The sequence below is a fragment of the Nyctereutes procyonoides genome, unplaced genomic scaffold (assembly GCF_905146905.1).
Source record: "Nyctereutes procyonoides isolate TBG_1078 unplaced genomic scaffold, NYPRO_anot_genome, whole genome shotgun sequence".
In the NCBI taxonomy this organism is placed as follows: domain Eukaryota; kingdom Metazoa; phylum Chordata; class Mammalia; order Carnivora; family Canidae; genus Nyctereutes; species Nyctereutes procyonoides.
The window spans coordinates 15,364,546-15,383,145 of record NW_026575128.1 but is presented as its reverse complement, the minus strand read 5'-3'; the positions used below and the strand labels follow the sequence as shown (position 1 = coordinate 15,383,145).

Below are 18,600 nucleotides of genomic sequence, written 5' to 3'. Positions count from 1 at the left end.
TAGCTGTGTGAGAACTGGGGGCAGAGTCGGGTGGATGGGTAGCTATGCTGCTGCCTTGGTTGTCAAGTTTGACCTAGGTGGTTTATCAACCATCTCAAGGATTTGTCTTTTACGATGTCAAGTTCTTCTGCCCACCTGGTTCCTGAAGGTGGGCTCCCATCCTCCAAATCACCACACCCATCCCAGAAGGTGCCAGGCCAGGCTCCGAGCACCACTCCCCTCCAGCATCTTTAGTTCCCTGCTTGACTTCAGATTTAATGTTTGTCACTGTGAAGACCCACCACTCCCACGACACACAATCTCCTTGGCTTCCAGCCAAGGGCTCTGAAGTCCTAGAAGAACCTTCTCTGCCATCCCTCAGTAGCCCAATAAGCAGTCTGAAGGAATGAATGCATCCATTTATTACACTTTCCCATGTGCAAGAACTTTGATGGAGTGTCACAGAGGCCCTTACGGGAGGGAGGACTGGGGCAAGGACCTGCCTAAGAGTTAGAAGCAGGTTTAAAGTCTAGGCTTTCAGTTTGCTGAAAGAGAACCACTGAAGATTTCAGAAAGGATGTTAACTGGCCTTAACCTTGCACCATCTTGGGGATGACATGGCAGATGGGGAATCAGCCTGGAGGTGATGCTAAGGGTTGAATATGGTGTGATGGTGGTGTTATTAAAGATTTAATGTTGAGTAGATGTAGGTTCTGTAGGTTCTGAGCCAGGGAAGATGGTGGCACTTTATCAGTTAAGACTGAGTTGGAAGAAGAACAGAGCTCACACTTTGGGTATGGGGGGAGGGGAGGAGAAAATAAGTATGTGAGGGAGAAGGTGCTCAGCGCTGCTTCTTTCTTGGGGCAGGTGACCAAAGAGGATGGCCATTATGCTCTATCCCTGATGCCTTGTTTGGGGAGGAGCCTCCACCACCCTACAGAGGTTTTAGCTTTGAGTCCAGGCTGAAGCCAAGAAAAACAAGGAGAAAGGAGGAGGAGCCAAAAAAAACCCTTAAGTAAAATCCATGGGATGGGGAGCTAGAAGGCCCCCTTCAAGTAGCTCAGTCCTGGCAGCTTGTGCTGGGCTTATGGAAGATTCCCTCTCACAGAGGCTAAATAACTTAGAAAGCAAGCCCGAGCACGCACAGGGCTCTTGTGGGTCTGTGGGGCTGGGTCATCAGGGTCAACCAACGGCCCCCACTCCAACCAGACGCAGGGGCGTGCCGTCTTCCTGAGTGGGTCCGCTCAGGTCAGGAGCACACACCCCAGCTGGTCCAGGTAATGAGTCTTCACCCTGAGCGCCACCTAGTGGGACCCGTGCAGGCACAGTCCCGCAGGCCGAGGCTGCCCCCTGGCGCCGCATCACTCTTCCCAAGGGCTCATGTCGGTGTCGATGGCCACACAGTTGTATGCCGCATAGCGGAGCTTCTCCTCGCACAGCTTGGCACTGAGGGAGACAGGGACTGGGTCAGCGCCAGGTGCGAAGGTCTTCCATCACTACGAGGCCAGGGCTCCAGGGCTCGCGGGGCGATGGGTGATGGGGCTCCAGTTTGTGCACTTCAGGACTGGAAGTCCTCCTCCATTCTGGGAGGCCACTCCTTCCCCCACTCCTCACTCTCTAGGCTCGAGCCTAGGAAACCCACCTGGCATAGTGTGGTAGGAAGAGTGTGCTGGAACAAGTGGAAGACTCAGGCAGCGCATCTGTGGTTTCGTAGCTGGGGGTGTGGGGGGGCCACAGATTAGGAAGAATTGTAGGGATGCAGGGTAGGGTTTGTAGGGTCTGACGAGTAAGCGTGTGGGTGAAGGCAAAGGCCAGTCAGTCCTTTTGGCAACCAACCCGTACCCCATTCCCTCCATACTCACCCCAGTTTGTCGGGATAGATGTAGATCCGTGCAGGCAGACGGCTGCGGCCAGTGACGAAGCGCAGGAAGCGGCTCCGATCCTCTGGATGGAGAAGGAAATCTGTGGCCACACTAATGGTGATGGGGGGGGGGGATTTGTACAATTTCTACCCTGCCTCTGTACCCCACAAATGGATATGAACCCAGGCATCACTCTCTCCTCTTCCACTGACCGTTGGTGAAGTTATTCAGTGCTTCCCAGAAGTACTGCACCCGAGTGTCAGATGGCTCGAAGTCCTCAAACCGGGCTGGCGAGAAGGTCAGAATTTGTTCTCAGGTCCCAACCTACTAGTCCTCAAGCCCCCATCCCTGTGCTACTCTGCCCCACACTCACTGAGCTTGCGCAGAGCATCCACAGTGACCTCTGGGTCTCCACACACTTTCTTCTCCAATTCCTGCCAGGTCAGCAAGTCCAGCACAGCCTGTGGCACCACCTTTAGCAGACCTGCCTGCATGGCTGCCACCTGGGGAGAGGGGAGAAGGCCTGGATAGGGAAGAGGGTACAACTCCCAAGTCAGTGTGTGGCGGGGGTACTTGGCCTCCGCTCGTAGAGATAATGTGGGACACGATCTGTGCTCAGCACTGGGGGCCAATCTCTGACCCCACAGATAGGCAGGAACGTAAGGCAGAGGAATGGTGGGACCAGAGTTCTTGGGATTGGCTACTGGTAGCTTATCAGGCTGGGCTCTGCCTACTAGCAACTGTGCAAGGCTCTCTGTCCTCCTGGCCTTTGAGTAGTACCTGCTCCTTGCTCTCTTCTAGCCGTGTCTTCTGCACCAGTTGGATGAAACGAGAACGGTCCTCATATCCCACCACGATGCCTGCACCCCCAGGGATCAACTCTACTACTTGCTGGTCACTTAGTACGGTGGTGAATGTCAGCTCCTTCCCAAATTTGAACTCAAATGTCTCCTTGTCCATTCCTTCCATCACTTCCAAGAGCTTCACCTGGGGGTTGGAGAGAGGCAAGGAGGTCAGCGTTTCATTGTGGAGACAGTCCTTGTTATCTCTCAAGATGTTCACAGGGAAGGAGAGGCAGCTAAACAAGGCAGTCTCCATGCAGGCAATGAAGGCAGAGAGGGTGTCCGAGGGCTACGAAAGCATCAAGACAACACTTTGCCAGCCTAGGCTGCCAGGGAAGGTGTCCTGGAAGAAACGGCATCTAAGCTGAGACCTAAATGACAGCTGGGAGTTTGCTGGGCCACACCGAGAGATAGAACACCTTGAAAAAAGGTAAAAAGAGGGCAGCCCGGGTGGCTTAGCGGTTTAGCGCCACCTTCAGCTCAGGGTGTGATCCTGGAGACCTGGGATCGACTGGAGACCTGGGATTGAGTCCCATGTCGGGCTCCCTGCATGGAGCCTGCTTCTCCTTCTGCCTGTGTCTCTGCCTCTCTCTCTCTCTCATTGTGTCTCTCATGAATAAATAAATTAAAAAATCTTAAAAAAAAAAAAAGAGAGAGAAAAAAGGTAAAAAGAGCAAAAAGCCTGGAATCTGTTTGGCTGGAGCCTGAATGTGAACCCAGTGACCAGAGATACAGAGGTCATATAAGGCTTACCAGGTTCTGCATTTTACCCTAAGTCCAGGGCAGAGCCACTAAAGGGTTTAAACAAGGTGGGGAAGGGAATGAAGTGCTCTGGCTGCTGGCGATCAGATGAGTAAGAATGGTAAGAATGGAGATAGGAACACTAGCTTTGCAGTCAGTGGTTGTCTCAGAAAGGAAGGTGGCCTGCACCAGGAGGACAGTAGTCAGATGGAAGAAATGGACAGATTCCAGAGGGAGATGTGACAGGGAGTAGGAGGTGAGGATGGAGGAGGACTGGAGGATGACACTGAGGGCCTTGGCATGGGGCAGGTGGATAGTGGTGCCATTCTGAGACAGGAGCCCTGAGGGCAGTAGAATAGGTGGGTGATAAAGAGTGTGCTGAGCCTGAGGCTCATCTTGGGGCAGATGTCCAGCGGGCAGATGCATATATGGGTCCAGGCTTAGGAAAGAGGCTGGAGTTGGAGGTAAGGATTTGGGGAATAAAGATAGTAGTTGAAGCCGTGGGAATAGAAGGAATTGGCCAAGGAGCATGTGTGAGGTTAGAGAAGGTTCAGGATACCCTTGGGGAGCAGCAACCTTCAGGGACTGTGCAGAGGAAACAGCCCTACTTACCAGCACAGAGTCCACGGCCGGGAAGTCTTTGCTCCAGCTCACCTCCTCACCAGAGAGCTGCTTCCACACGAAACCAGGCAGAGCCAGCACCTATGGGACAAATACTACTGTATTCTCATCTGGGGCTGCCCAGGTTTAGCTGGCCCTTTTTCTTTCCAGGGGCCAGGCTGGTGGGAGGGAGGTGCAGATTAGACTACTCACCAGGAATTCCTTACCCCGAAGGGCAGCTCCCATCAGCTGTCCAATCCACTCATATTTGGCAAAGTCTCGGCAGGAGGGGTTGGGCACATACATGTCCCGGGCCTCACCAGTGCCATTGCCCTGCCCCCAAGACAGAGCTGACAGCATGGCGTGGAATGGACCCTACTTTGTTGCCCCACACGCTCCAAAGGCTTGCCTGCACACCTTCCACTGGATGCCCTGAATGATCCCTCTGTCCAATCTGTACAATGGCTCCTCTTTCCTTGTCTGCCCAAAGGCTGCCCCAGGCAACTTGGTCCCTCCTCTGCCTCCCCTCCCCCCGCCTAGTTCAGCACCTGAGAGGTTTGCAGAGACGAAAACAGAAACCACTTGAGAAGTAGGGATAGGAAGGTTACCTGGTTAGCTGTGCGCACAAAGAAGGGCAGAGGCACAGGGGTGTCCGCTGAGCTAGGGCACAGCTCTTCTGACATGTCTGCCAGGCTATCCCGAAAACCACCCCCTGAAATGACAGATAGATGCTCTCAGCTGGGGTGTTCAAGAGCCCCAGAACCCTTAAAACGGTCCTCCACCTTGGTTAGCTGTGACCCAGGAAGCCTCTATCACTCTAAATAGGGCAGGACCCTCGTTATCCTTCCTCAGGGCTTTACCTTGGTCAATGATGCCTTCTGCAATGAATTTACACTCCCACCACTGGTCATAGCGCATTGGCCACCTGTAAGAAGTGTGGGTCTTTGTCACCAGGCTGGGTCAGGGTTTAGGACATTTCTCCAGCTCAGACACCAGCCAGGAGTAGGGGCTAGAGAGGGGTAATGGGGAGGGGTTACAGACGCGGTGTGCAGGCATATATATAGTTTATGCGGGCCCAGTTCAAGTCCCTCACCCGCATGTCATACCTATAGTCCAAGGGCTTTTCATACTTGTCAGAGGGCTTGAGGCCTTCATAAACCTGGGGGCAGGGCAAAGGGAAGGGAGTTGTAGGAAAGTCTGTGTCAAGATCTTGCTTCACTCTGGCCCAAAGACCTTACTTAGGTTCCTCATGGCCCAGCCCCTAGACCCTTTAGTGACCCTCCCTTAGTCTGACCCCAGGTGGTCCAGACCTGGGTGAAGACTGCATTCTTGCAGGCAGGGTCCCTTAAGGGGCACGCACGATGCTCCATAGCGAGGCGCCGGTTGATGTACAGGCGTGGCATGAAACTGGGCTTGCTGCTTTCTGAGTCACGTAGGCACTGGGCCACCAGGCCTGGCCTTTGGCGTGACAGCAGCAGGAACTGCTTCACTTGCTGGTGAGGAAAGGTGGCCAGAGAAAGACTGGCAGGCAGTTAGTGTCTGTCCAGACTCTGGAAACTTCCTCTATGCCTGGACCCAATTCCATGATTCCAGTCCATCTTACTCCATCCCCCTACCACCCTCCCCCTTCCTTGTTTCCATCCCTCCCTTAGTCCAGCCACCAGGGGGAGCTTTCTAAAACAAAAAAATCATACTGTCATTACCTACTTAAAAGCCTTCCAATGGCTCCTCTGACCTAGAACATAGTTCCTCCTTCACAGCCTGGCCCATAGTGCCCTCTGCTATCAGGGCCTATTATTTGCCTACCACTCCCAGCCTCATCCCCAAGTCATACTCACATCTACCTGTGTGCTTCTCTCAAGTCACCTCTAGTGGCTCACAACTTCCAGTATGCAGCTTTCATGCAACCTCCCCTGTCTATGTTGTTACTTCTCACCTCCCAGCTCTTTGTATTTCACATACTGGCTGGGAGAATGGCATCCCAACACTAAGCTTTAGCTATTTGTGTCCAGCTTTCTTCCTACATTCCTAGAGCCCAACAAAGGCCCAGGCCTAAGGTAGATTTTAAGAACTTTGTAGAAGAGAGAACACTTGCATGAGCAGAAAGGAGGAGCCCACTGCTGACACCAATACCAGGTGGGCTAGGCTTACCTTAATCGCACTGAAGGTGCCCAGTGTGTGGTCCCAGGCAGGTACCAGGTGGTGCAGGACACTGTCTAGGATCTTTATGAATCTGGGATGAATGGGTAAAGATAATGCAACTAAAGAGGGTGGTATGGATTTAAGATCCCTTCACTCCCCAACACACAAGGACAGGAGGAGGCAGGGCCCTGGGGATGCTCTGACCCTTAAAGTGGAACAGCTCACAGTATAGGGCCTTGGAGACCTCCTTCATACCAACAAATAAGATTCAGGATTGGGGGAAAAGAAGGGCCTGGCAGGCCCAGGACCACAGCCACCTCTGCAGGAGAACAGCTCTGCGGTACAGCACTTCAGGGTCAGTGCCTTCCAGACGGGGATATCGCACCAGACTGGTCGGCTGGAACAGATCTGCATTTAACCCTAGTTCCCGCTGTCTGGATGACTTGATCTTGATCCCTCGAAGACGCACGTCAATCCCATCATCTGGGGGAGGGAGTCAGGATGAAGTTACTTAGGACACCTGCTGCCTCCTTGACCCTCAGACCTGAGAATGGCTCCTTAATGCTCAGACTTTAGCCCCTAGAAACTTGGGGCCTTTGAGATCCCCTTCTACTCATCTTACTCTGATTATCATATTCTTTGCTGGTTCCTCCATCCATCGCTATCATATTGGAAGGCCTGAGGATCCCAACTCAGTTCCTTTTCTAGATGAGCCCAACCACCTCTATGGCTTTAAGGCAGGCCTATACCTGGCGCCTCCCACTTGGCTCAGGCCTAAAGCTTCAACTCCTGGAGTTAGTTCAGCTGTCACCTTCATCCCAACTCCAAGCCCATTTCTTCTCCACACTCACTGCCAGCTAGCCAAAGTCTATACACTGAGGCTCCATTCCCTCCTTATAGCCCGAAGCCCTACCTCGGCACTCGACAATGCGGATCTCGATGACTGGGAGGTGAATGGTCATGTCCTCCAGGACACAAACATCTCCGATCAGGGTCCTGAGAAGATGGATGTGAGGCACCTTGAGTACCCTTTGCCTTCATGCATTGCTAGGCTCTCATCTGACCTTCCAAGTGGGGCTTCCAAGTGGGGCCAGGCCCCATTGCTAGGATCATGCCCCATCTCCCCTCCCAGACCAGCTTGCTCACTCACTCATCAATGCTCACGTCACTCAGCTTCTTCAGGTTGTCCCCTTCGCCCCCATAGATCACCACCCGCTTAGGCATAAAGTTGTCATCTGTGGTATCCACTGTGAGTAGCAGCTTCCTGGGTGGTCAGAGTATGCACATGGGCCTCTGTACACTTACAGGCATGAGGCCTGCCCACTCCGTCCTACCTCAGAGCCCACTCACTTGACAATGGTGCCCTTTTTCATGGTAAGCCGTACCCAGTGCTGGCACTGGGACCCATCACTTTCCCAGTAGGTGTCTGCGTTGCTGTCTGTCAGGCACGACACGTTGAACTCCTCCTAGGGAGGGTAAGAGAGGTGGAGTCAGTGTTTATCCCACTCCCTGCACTGTAGAGTGTGCTTTGGGCCAGGGAGCAAAAGAGAGAAAACACATGGAGCTGGGTTGAAAGTGCAGCTGGTACGAGTGGAAGTTTCTAGGGATTCCTATAGGACTTCCAGAATGGGGTGCTCGACTGAGTCTGGCATGTGGGGTTTTGGCCCTGGCCTAAAGGTGAGGGTTCTGGATCTAGCAAGAAGCGACATCTTGCTTGGGGTGGGAGGAGTCCCAGAACCCACCGTGTAGGAGGAAACGTCTATGCTCTCCACATACTGCTTCACGCTACCCAGGTTCTCATCCTCCTTGCCCAGGTGGTCGTACAAGAAGTGGATCAGGTCCTCGTCGCACTCGTAGGTCCACGTCGGGGGCACATAGCTAAGCAACCCCAAGTCCCTAATTAGGTCAGGCCCGGACCCGGAGGTTCTTCCTCCCTATCCCACTCCAGCTCACTCACAGTAATCTTTGTACAGCTTCCGTGTACGCCTCGGCTGGCCGGGGCCTTGATCCAAGGCGGTGAGAGTATGTCAGGTCCACCACCTGTTCCCATCTGCCGGCACAGAGTAGGGGATGGGACCAGGAGGCCTCGGAGGGCAACAGGACACCCCCGGAGAGCTGTCCCCAGCGTTGACTCTCCCCGAACCGTGCCTCCAGAAGCTCCACCCCAGGCCCATTCAGGTCCCGCCCCTTCCTCTCCCAACCCTGCCCTCGCTCCTCATCCCAGCTCCCAGCCAGTGCCAGGCTAGTTTCCGACCCTTCCGGGCCGTGCCGCCGAGCAGCCAGCCTCGGCCTTTCCAGTGCAGGACCTGAGCACCGGTCGGTAGTCCACGCCGAAGAGCTGCTGCTGCCGCTGGAGGTGGTCTGGGGTGTCGATGGGTACGAGGCGGGCCCCGCCCTCCGCCGGGCGGCACACCAGCAGCCAGCCCTCGTTCAGCCCGCAGTCGCCCAGGTGTTCCGCCAGCTGCTCCTGCCGAGACGCGCCCGCTGGGGACAGCCGTCGGGGCCCTGCCCAGCGGCCGGCCCGCCCTGCCCTGCCCAGCCCCAGGCAAAGGACGCGGAACCGCGCGAGCGCCGTGCGGGGGATGGGAGGGGAGCCGTGTAGGGCGCCCCCGGCGCGGGCAGTACCTTGGTCAGCTTCACCCACAGCCCGTGGCCGTTGCACAGCTCCTCGCCGGTAGTACGCACGCAGGCGCCGCGCCGGAGCTCAATGCTGTCGCGGGCGGCGCGGAGCGGCCCGGAGCCGGTTCCGGGGGCCGGGCCCGAGGCTCCCACACGCAGCCCCGGGCCCTCCGCCTCCCACACCGGCAGCAGCACGCGCGACGGCCCCGCCGGGTCCTTGTAGAGCTTGTAGAGCACCTCGCGTGGCACGAAGGCGAGCGCCGCCGGCAGCGGCCGTCCGGCGCGGAGGCTCTGCGCCGCCTCTGCCAGGAAGCGCACGCGGCCCAGCAGCTGCCGCGGGCACTCGAGAGCCGCGCCCGGGCCGGGACCAGCCATGGCGAAGCCGCAGAGCAGAGCCCCGCGGCGGCCGTCCGGCTCCGGGAGCCGCCGCCGCCGAGGCCGACCGAGCTTCCCACCGCCTGCCCCGCCCGCGCCGTAAGTCCTGGACTAAAGGCACCCCGCGTGCTCGCCGTATTACCCTGTGTACTCGGATACGTTAATGTGTCACAAACCGATGTGCCTCGTACTCAGCCAACCAAACACAAGTCCAGTAGTCTCTGGCTGATCGGTCTCTCCCTGTCTATCCTCATTGCTGCTGCCATTTTTTGCCCTCATCGAACCACCATCCTATCTAGCCTGGATCATTGCAACAGCCATTTTTCTGGCTCTCTGCCCTCTTGTTTTTTTGCCTTCCCACCGCGAGTGCTAGACATCCTCTCAGGCTCCTCCTCATCCTAGGGATAGTGCTGCTAAAATGTTTGGGAGAATAATCCCCTCCTCGGGGAGTCTTGAGTGGTTCGGGCTTCATCCCGGTGGCTGCTCCTAATTCTAGGGCACTGGTGATCATGTTCCAATTTCTCTCAGTAATTCTGAACCAGATGACAGGAAAGGTCTGATGTGGGAAGATAGGTTCAAGGTGGCTAGATAGGATGGAGGCAAAAACATGGACAGGAGCTGTTGATGAAGTATAATCATGGGGGAAAAGGAAACTTTGTCTCCCCTGCAAACAGTTTTAAAAATGTTTTATTGGGATATAATTCATACTCCATATAAGTCACTCATTTGAAGTGTACAATTCAATGGTTTTTGATATATTAGTTTTTTAAAATTGTGATAAAATAAATGTAACAAGATTTTTGCCATGTTAACCATTTTAAGAGTACAATTACCTATTTCCAAGACTTTTTCATCACTCCAAAAAGAAAGGCTTTCTCTTTAAGCAATAAAGAAATGCAATAAATAAAAAAATGGCTGCCATGGTAAACTCCAGTCTACTTTCTGCCTCTATGAATTAGCCTACTCTAGATATTTCATAAATGGACCCATATAATATTTGTCTTTTAGGGTCTGTCTTATTTCACTTACAATAGTATCACAACAATATGATAGCAAGAATTGAACTTAATTCCTTTTTATGGGTTGACTAATAATCCCTTTTTTCTATACCCCATTCATCTGTTGATGGACACTTGGATGGAAACTTTGTTTTGATATAGTTTTCAAATAATCAAAGTTACCAAGAAAAATAATATATGATTTCATATCATTTTGACAGTTTCCCCCTTTTTCTTTTCTTCCTAGTAAGTTGGGAACATAGTGCCCCTCTTCTCTTCTCTCTGAGCTATTTGTATGCTACCATGCTACTACGGAATAAAGTGGACACATTACTCTAACGAGGGCCCCCAGGACCTGGACCCTGAAGACATCTAGAGCCTCTTTAATTCCACTAGGTTGATTTTTCTGGTTTCCATAATAGCCATTTGTTCTTTTGCATCTTCTCTTTGCACGTGCTATTCCCTCTGCTTGGAACACCTCCACCGCTTTCCCTCCAGTTAAGGGAGGAGCCCTTGCTAGCTGTCTAGCTTTTTACTCTTAAAACGTTTACTTTTATGATTGCTGATCCACTAGTCTGTAGCTCCTTAAAGGAAAGGGCTGTCTTGGTCATCATTGTAACTTCTGCACCAACTATAGTGCTAGCCTTAGTAGGTAATATAAATATACATTTTTAAAGATTTATTTATTCTAAAGAGAGAGTTGCCTGGATTTCGGACACATGAGTGGGGGGAGGGCAGAGCAGACTTCAGGAGGAGTGTGGAGCCCCACTGAGGGGAGGGGGGGATTACACCACCCGTTAGATCATGACCTGAGCAGAAATCACAAGTCCCACACTTAACTGAGCCACCCAGGTGCCCCAGTAATATAAGTATTTGATGTTTCATTTCCCTGTGCAGCTTGGTTCCTTAATCCACTGTGTGTCTGGTTGCTAGGCATAAGGCTATTAGAATCATGAGGCATGGGAGTAAAAGTGATTGTTAGGCCGAAACTTCGGGATTTCCAAGCCATCAAAGGAGAGGAAGGTCCTGATGAGACCGAAAGGCGTAGTTACAGCGGAGTTCTTGGCCGGGGGTGGGGGTGTTGCTGCGACGCTACAGCGGTCTTTACGGTGCAGGGAGGTAGTGCGGGTCCTCCGGGCAGCAGCTGGGGCAGCCCAGGAGCGTTCGCCGGAATCTGATCATGTGACTTTCAACATGGCGGCGGCCTTGGCTCATTGCAGGAAGGGGTGGAGCCTAATCTCCGACTCTGCTCCAGTTGAGGTTACAGCGAGGACTGCGGTCGCAGTTACCGAAGGCTTATCATGGAGACGAACGGGTTGGGGTGAGTTCTCTGCACCACCACGCTGGATGACCAGTCTTCCAACTCAGGAATATGTCCCTATACCCCTTTCCCAGCCTGGAGAGCTCCCAATCTGACTCCAGTCTCTGGAATCCCGAGTCCTCCACCCATGGATTCCCGAGACTTTTACTGAGGGTTTGTCGCTAGGCCTTTCTAATCCTCAGTTAGGATCCGTATTTTGGGACCGTCTATTCTGATTCCTCATTCACTGACCCCAGCTTGGGGACCTACCAGCTTCCGAGCTAGCCCATTGATACCCCCCGTTCCTGACATTTCTGGTCCAAAGACCCCGATCAGTCCTTACTGGACTTTCATTCTGCCCTTCCCCCAGTCTCTTTGAGCTTGGGGAAGTTGGGACTGTGTGGGAGATAGAGGCCCCAGCGCGGGCCCTTCTAGTCTTGTGCACTATCTGATAGGCAAGGAGGCGGCGGAATGGGTGGGGAGTCCCACTTAGGAGCTGGCCTGGAGAAGGCAGATAGTGTGGTGCAGTGAATCCGCTTTAAGAACCTGGGCCTTCCCCAACCCCTGGCCTAGCTTACTGACACCTACCACCTCCCCCCATCCTGATCTCCAGATCCCAGGGTTTTCCAGAGCTGAAGAATGACACGTTCCTGCGAGCAGCCTGGGGAGAAGACACAGACTACACTCCAGTTTGGTGCATGCGGCAGGCAGGCCGCTACTTACCAGGTCTGGAGTCTAAGTGAAACTCTGGAGGGTGAAAAGTTTTTGAGGGGAAGGGGAGGGATCCAGAGGTTCCTCAGGGTCGAGCCCTGCATTTCCTCTTCCATTTGCAGAGTTTAAGGAAACTCGGGCTACCCAGGACTTTTTCAGCACCTGTCGCTCCCCAGAGGCCTGCTGTGAATTGACTTTGCAGGTGAGGCCTCCACAGAAAAGGGAGGGATATATGCCCTCAGCTTGCCTCCTAGTAACCTGTCTTCTATTCCCTACAGCCACTTCGTCGCTTCCCTCTGGATGCTGCCATCATCTTCTCCGACATCCTTGTTGTACCCCAGGTACCTGCTCAAACCTGATGGGTAAGAAAGGGTAAAGATAGTCAAGGCTCAAAATAAGCACTTAATCCTCACTGGACAGAGGGAAGACCTTGGGCTGAAAGATGGAGTGTGGCCAAATTTCATTCTCCTTTTTTTCCTTCTTGGCATGGGCTGAACAGAGCCTTTCCTCCTAGAGTTACAGGTTGGGAATCCAGATATTTTCTTTCCCTCCAGGCACTAGGTATGGAGGTGACTATGGTGCCTGGCAAAGGGCCCAGCTTCCCAGAGCCATTAAGAGAAGAACGGGACTTAGAACGCCTCCGGGATCCAGCAGCAGTGGCCTCTGAACTAGGCTATGTGTTCCAGGCCATCACCCTCACCCGACAACGGCTGGCTGGGCGTGTGCCACTGATTGGCTTTGCTGGTGCCCCGGTAATGTGGAACAGGGCAGGGACTTGGGCATGGGGAAAACACTGGCAGGTCTGGTGTAGACAAGGGAAGGAAGTATCAGCCTGGCTTCTACACCTGTGATATTCTCTTTGTATTCTTTTGCAGTGGACTCTGATGACATACATGATTGAGGGTGGTAGCTCAAGCACCATGGCTCAGGCCAAGCGTTGGCTTTACCAGAAACCACAGGCTAGTCACCAGCTGCTTCGAATCCTCACTGATGCTCTGGTCCCATATCTGGTGGGACAAGTGGCTGCTGGTGCCCAGGTGGGTCCTGAGGGAGAGAAATAGGCTGGACTCTAGAAGGATGAGAAGTAACAGAGTTCCCTACACTTGAGAGGGTAGGTGTGTTAATAATGCCAGGCAGGAAAGAAGCTTGGCTTGCAACGATCTGACTGAAACAGCTAGGTCCACCTTGTCATTGACATTGGCAATGCTATCTGTGTTCAAAGACCAAAGCTAGCACTGGGATCTGGTGATGGCAAAACTTTTTGAATGGAATTGGATTTATAGGCTTAGGCAGTATGAGGATCCAAAATCACTAGGGGAAAATTGAGACACTTTGTGTGTGTGGGGCTTGAGATACTTCGTGTTTGTATGTTATGTATTTCTCTTTATTATTCCCCAACTGTAGGCGTTGCAGCTCTTTGAGTCCCATGCAGGGCACCTTGGCCCACAGCTCTTCAATAAGTTTGCCCTGCCCTATGTCCGTGATGTGGCCAAGCGAGTGAAGGCCAGGCTGCAGGAGGCAGGCCTGGCACCAGTGCCTATGGTAAGGATGGAGGGTGAAGAAATGAAGGTGGGCCTGTGGAACTTTCAGGGTATGTCCTGCATGGGCTGAAGTGACCACTAGAGGGCAGCAGAGGTGCAGCCAAGATAAGTTAGTGGGCATAGCAAGGCTCTTTGTAGCTTCAGAACTCTGTCCTTTCCTTCAGATCATCTTTGCTAAAGATGGACATTTTGCCCTGGAGGAGCTGGCCCAAGCTGGCTATGAGGTGGTTGGGCTTGACTGGACAGTGGCCCCAGAGAAAGCCCGGTGAGTGATAGAGGGTGTGGTGGAGTGGGTACAGTTGCCCTATGTGCAGTCACCAGAACTTGGCACTGACTCTGCTTTCAGGGAGCGTGTGGGGAAGATGGTGACCTTACAGGGCAACCTGGACCCCTGTGCTCTGTATGCATCTGAGGTAACCAGGGTCCTGATGTGTGAGTTTGTGTACTCCCATGGTTGTGATGGTTGTGGATATGGTCGTATTATTGTGTCTTTATTGTATATTTGTTTCTCTATACATACACCATGTGAGCTCGAGGAAAGCAAAAGTTTCTCTTTATAGTTGTCTGGCCTGTACTAAGCATCAAGTAAACTGTTCTGAATTAATGACTGAATGAGTAACACTGAGTAGGAGCATGCCTATGAGTGTGTGTCATGATTATGTATAGGGAGTACAGGGGCTTGCTGGCCCCCTGTAGTGAGTGCCTTGTTGGTCCTCCAGGAGGAGATCGGACGGCTGGTGCAGAAGATGCTGGACGACTTTGGGCCACATCGTTATATTGCCAACCTGGGCCATGGACTCTACCCTGATATGGACCCAGAACACGTGGGGGCCTTTGTGGATGCCGTGCATAAATACTCACGTCTGCTTCGACAGAACTGAGCGTACACATTCACCCTCAACTACCACTAACAAAGATGATGTTTCTAGAAGAATAAAAATTCTAGAGTTGGAGTTTAGCATATGGTTTCATGTGTGGAAGATCTTTGCCCTTACCCTCAGTTCCTTCTTAGCCTCTGCTGCTTCCATGGGGCCCCTTTCTGCATCTTCTCCAAGTCATAGGAGCTCAGGTATCAATGAGTATATATTGTAGGACTTAATGTCAGGACCTCACCACCATCCTGCTCTCAGCTCTCGGAGCCTGAGGGCTACGTGGGGTTAGGTAAAACTTCCTAGCAGCTAAAGCTATTACATTTGCAGAGAAATGGGGTCTCCACAGTATACAAGGCCAAACTGATAGGGATTTGTGTCTGGGGATGGTGGGGAGTATAGATCAGAGTGGCATAGAAATTGCCAGGATATTTTAGAGAGGCCTGTTCAGGAAAATAGAATCTAGGTGAGCTGGGAGAAGGTGAGAGGCCTTCAGCTTTGATACCAAAAGATGGGGGGAAGACATAAAGACTCCAAGCTAGGATGCTTAGGATTAAAGACTTATTTAGACTTGCATTTTTGAGGTGAGAAGGCCTCTGAGGCCAAAAAAGCCCTATGGCACACAGCGTTGCTCTGCATTCTTTTCTGAGCATACCCTCTAATTTTCTTAGGACCTTGGTATTTCTGCCCAACATAGTGGTACCTACTTCCTGGGACAAGGTCTGAGGTGCCTGTGAGCTCTGGAGAGGGGTGTGGTGTGGCAGGAAATTCTTCATTTGTTATTCCACATCTCCTTAGACCATTAGGGACCCATTGCTCTATAGGCCCAATCAATTCCCTGTCCCAGGCTGGGGCAGAGCAAGAGAGAAAGAGAAGGGCCCCATTTATTGAGAGAACACAATTCTGATTTTAGAAAAATGATTATTTTCTGTGATTCATGATTTATTCATAGAAAAGCACTGTGAGTTCACACACTTGCTATAAAACGGCAATTGTGATACAGAAATGGGAGTGGCGTTGTTTTTTTTTTTTAAAGCAGCCTGTTGGGCTGAGAGGTTGTGGAGGCCCACAGCTGGATAGTTAGACTTAAATAGCCACAAACAGCAAAATGACTTACTGGTTAGTTTTGAGGAAAAGAAAAACTGACATAGTTTGTCAAAGAAAGGAACATAAAGCAGACAAAAGTCCTTAGTTCACACTCTAGCTATACCACCCCTTCCCTATTACACCCCACCCCTACTTGGGAACTAAAACATGAAACAGTAAACACCAAGACACTGGCATCCAAATGACTCTTCTGAAAGCCCCTGCTACCTCCTATAATAATTCCAGGCTGAGCACAGGAGCGAAGAAGGTAGAAGGAACGTGATACACCAGAGGTCAGCTAGGGCTAAGACAGGCATTACCTGCTAGGGGTAGAAACTACTCAGAAAGGGAAAGACCAAATGCATTCCAGCCCCAGCCTCCAGAACGGTGACTAGTGGGCAGGCAGAGGAAGCTTGAGGTAGAAAGGCAAGGGAAGAAAGCAAGTACCGGGCAAGAAGAACTGGAGCTGGAGGAGTCACTCTTAGGGTAAAGGGAGACTGGTACTTAAGAGCTTGCTGAGAAAATGGTGAGTAAGGGAGCCAAGGTGATGGGGAACATGTTTAGCTGGTGAGAGATGAAGAATAGGAAAGATATCTGGCAAAACGACACATTCATGCAGATTCTCAAACAAATTTACAGACATACATGTCAAAATATACACACATATAAAGACAGAACAAAGGAGAACAAGCATACAAACATGTTTATGCACATGCATCCATGTGTGCCCCCCACTAAACATGCATTGACAAACATGAACACACACGAGTATGTGTTCTTACGTGTTCACGAATGTGTATACCCTCACACAGAAACCCACAGTCCAGCACACAGACACATACTCACACACAGACCTGACAGACACACTTAAGTATATGTGCAAGACAGGTATGCACAGATACATCTATGCACACAGACACATGTACTTAGTCATACAGATACACACACATACATAGAGATAAAACCAGATACTCTCAACAAAAGCTGACCAGAGTAGATGAGTATTATGAGCTCAGTGGCCTCCCAGACCATCACCCTCCCCCCGCACTTATTTCTCAGGAGCTCAACAGGCTCCTGTGTGTGGCAGGAGCAAAGCTTCACTGTCCTTGTGGCTTTATGAGGCAAGAGTCTAAGTCCAGTCCTGGCTCTGGCCCTCTCCCACCACTGGGCTACAGATGCCCTGTGTCTGCAGGCTGGGGTTTCTGCATAGACTAGACCTGGGATTTTTTCTAACTGGCCATTGTTCTCCCTGCCACCCCCACTCTTCCACTGCAAACTGTATATATTCTGCAAGGGAAACCTGAGAAATGGTTGTGTCTCCTCAGAAAACAAGACTATCTTCCCACCCATAACTACTTCAAGTACCCATCAAATTAGAACCAGAATTATAAATAGTTACAACTTTACAATGTAATTGGCAACACATATACTATACTATTTACAGTACCATAAATGCTTCTGTTTCTCTGGTTAAGCAATCCCTGAGACGGAACAGTGTTCTGTGTTTACCAAGGGAGAGGGGGCCAATGCCCAGGACACGCAGGATATAGGGGCGTGAGGTGGCCTGTTGTGGGATTTCTGATCGATCTGCAGGGCCCAGCTCCTTCAGGAACAGTGGGTTGTAATGAGAACCTTGCCAAGGAAGGCATATTGGCTAGAGTTGGACTCTCCCATGCTTAGCCCTGTGGTGCTTTGGCTTTAGCCACAAGTGCTCAGAGTCCTCTCAGGGTGGACAAATGTTTCAGTGTCCTTGGCCTGACCTGGTACCTGGGAGCCCAGGCTGCCCCGGCAGTCAACTGTCTACTTTCTCAGCCAAAGCGCTCTCGCACCAGCAGCATCAGCTTCTTCTTGCCTTTGTAGATTTGTTTGAGGTTGTCGATGAATTGGGCAAACTGTAGGTGGCCATCCTGGGGCAGCAGGAAGGTCTCCCGAGCCTTGCTCAGAAACTCAATGAACTCTCCGTAGTGGCGAGGGCTTATGTGTGTCAGGCGTGAGTGTGTAGTGTTGATATAGGCATTGATGGTGGCATCCAGCAACTGGCGCAGTGGAGCTTTGTCGGTGGACATGAGCTTTCCTGAGCTGCGGCGGCCTGGGATGCCAGCCAGGCCAGGTGCAGTCACTGTACAGCGCCGCAAGATGTCTGAAAGCACTGTGGCACAGTGCACGCTCTTCACCACTAGGGGAATGAGGGCGGCCAGCTCATTTTTGCCCAGAGAGTGGCTGAGGGCACAGGCCCAGAGCACATCATTGATGGCTGGATGGGTATCCTGGTTGTAGGCCAGGTTGAGATGGCTCATGGCCAGTGAGGCCAACTTGAAGGCACGTAGCGGATAGCCACGGAGCTCCATGTAGCGGGCAATGGTGAACAGTTGTGAATGGGTCATGCCACCAGTGGCAGCATCAATGGCAATCTGGTAGGCTGCCTCAAAGGCGATGTGGTCTTTCTCACAGAGCGTGAGGGCTGACAGGGCACAGCTCTGGGGATCCTTCATAGCACACTGCAGGGCCAGTGTGCGAGCACAACTAGCCAGCTCCTCCCGCTGGGGATAGTCAAGACTGAGGCGCAGGATGGTGGTGTGGGATACAGCTGTGGCGGCCACAATGCTAGTAGCTTCAGTGGGGGTGAAGAGTGTGTACCAGCTCTGCAAAATGCTTACCAGGGCCCGCACACCTGTCAAGGAGAGCCGGAGCTCAGCCATGGCCATCTGGGTCCCAAACCAGGGCTGCCCAGATTACCACCTGGGGGCAGAACTTGGCCCACAGAGATGAGTTCTCCCTCCTCCTCAGCAGCCTTGAGATGATCTGAGGCAAACCAGAGAGCATCCCAGGTGGCCAGACCTTGTTTAGGGTCTCTTCCCATCCCTTCCTTCCCCAAGTCAGAGGGTTGAAGATTTCTGCAGGTGCTCTCAGCCCCTCCCATGGATGGAGCAGCACA

The 18,600-nt window shown here is 52.3% G+C and overlaps 3 protein-coding genes across 8 annotated transcripts in view; 1 reads left to right on the top strand and 2 right to left on the bottom strand.

Annotated features, from left to right (window-relative positions):
• Nucleotides 1-386: 386 nt before the first annotated feature.
• HECTD3 (HECT domain E3 ubiquitin protein ligase 3) lies at nt 387-10,067 on the bottom strand. 3 transcript variants are annotated; one of them, XM_055341813.1, is made up of 21 exons: nt 8,792-10,067; nt 8,473-8,627; nt 8,124-8,216; nt 7,909-8,044; nt 7,517-7,632; nt 7,317-7,430; nt 7,080-7,162; nt 6,484-6,649; nt 6,176-6,257; nt 5,335-5,517; nt 5,131-5,183; nt 4,885-4,949; nt 4,633-4,736; nt 4,238-4,357; nt 4,037-4,126; nt 2,622-2,828; nt 2,215-2,344; nt 2,054-2,128; nt 1,842-1,952; nt 1,622-1,693; nt 387-1,425 (listed from the first exon to the last, which is right to left on the bottom strand). In XM_055341813.1, exons 1-21 carry the CDS (start codon nt 9,158-9,160, stop codon nt 1,358-1,360), a joined length of 2,592 nt encoding a protein of 863 aa, XP_055197788.1. In that variant the 5' UTR covers nt 9,161-10,067; the 3' UTR covers nt 387-1,357. The 3 variants fall into 3 exon arrangements, with proteins under 3 accessions (XP_055197788.1, XP_055197787.1, XP_055197789.1); XM_055341812.1 differs by having other exon boundaries at nt 8,473-8,633; nt 8,792-10,065; XM_055341814.1 differs by having other exon boundaries at nt 1,842-1,923; nt 8,473-8,633; nt 8,792-10,063.
• A 1,292-nt stretch (nt 10,068-11,359) lies between these two features.
• Nucleotides 11,360-14,668, top strand: UROD (uroporphyrinogen decarboxylase). Its single transcript, XM_055341815.1, has 10 exons — nt 11,360-11,479; nt 12,072-12,184; nt 12,292-12,371; nt 12,448-12,510; nt 12,724-12,921; nt 13,045-13,206; nt 13,574-13,711; nt 13,875-13,975; nt 14,057-14,123; nt 14,430-14,668. The coding sequence occupies exons 1-10, from the start codon at nt 11,460-11,462 to the stop codon at nt 14,589-14,591; spliced, it is 1,104 nt and encodes a 367-aa protein (XP_055197790.1). The 5' UTR covers nt 11,360-11,459; the 3' UTR covers nt 14,592-14,668.
• Nucleotides 14,669-15,326: 658 nt separating this feature from the next.
• ZSWIM5 (zinc finger SWIM-type containing 5) overlaps nt 15,327-18,600 on the bottom strand; it is a 194,680-nt gene continuing 191,406 nt past the window's right edge. For all 4 annotated transcript variants that reach the window (XM_055341809.1, XM_055341808.1, XM_055341810.1 and 1 more), the window contains one exon: nt 15,327-18,336. In XM_055341809.1, the coding sequence (XP_055197784.1) occupies nt 17,474-18,336 (863 nt within the window). In that variant the 3' untranslated portion in view covers nt 15,327-17,473. The remainder of the gene's footprint in view (nt 18,337-18,600) is intronic.

Bases quoted from the DNA above. Each gene is read 5' to 3' on its own strand.
- HECTD3 (XM_055341812.1), bottom strand. From the start codon at position 9,160: ATGGCTGGTCCCGGCCCGGGCGCGGCTCTCGAGTGCCCGCGGCAGCTG. The intron at 6,650-7,079 runs GTAGGGCTTCGG...TCCCTCCCCCAG, and splicing joins CCGCATTGTCGAGTGCCGAG to ATGATGGGATTGACGTGCGT. The intron at 2,829-4,036 runs GTAAGTAGGGCT...TCCAACCCCCAG, and splicing joins CGGCCGTGGACTCTGTGCTG to GTGAAGCTCTTGGAAGTGAT.
- UROD (XM_055341815.1), top strand. From the start codon at position 11,460: ATGGAGACGAACGGGTTGGG. The intron at 12,511-12,723 runs GTACCTGCTCAA...CTTTCCCTCCAG, and splicing joins ACATCCTTGTTGTACCCCAG to GCACTAGGTATGGAGGTGAC. The intron at 13,976-14,056 runs GTGAGTGATAGA...CTCTGCTTTCAG, and splicing joins GTGGCCCCAGAGAAAGCCCG to GGAGCGTGTGGGGAAGATGG.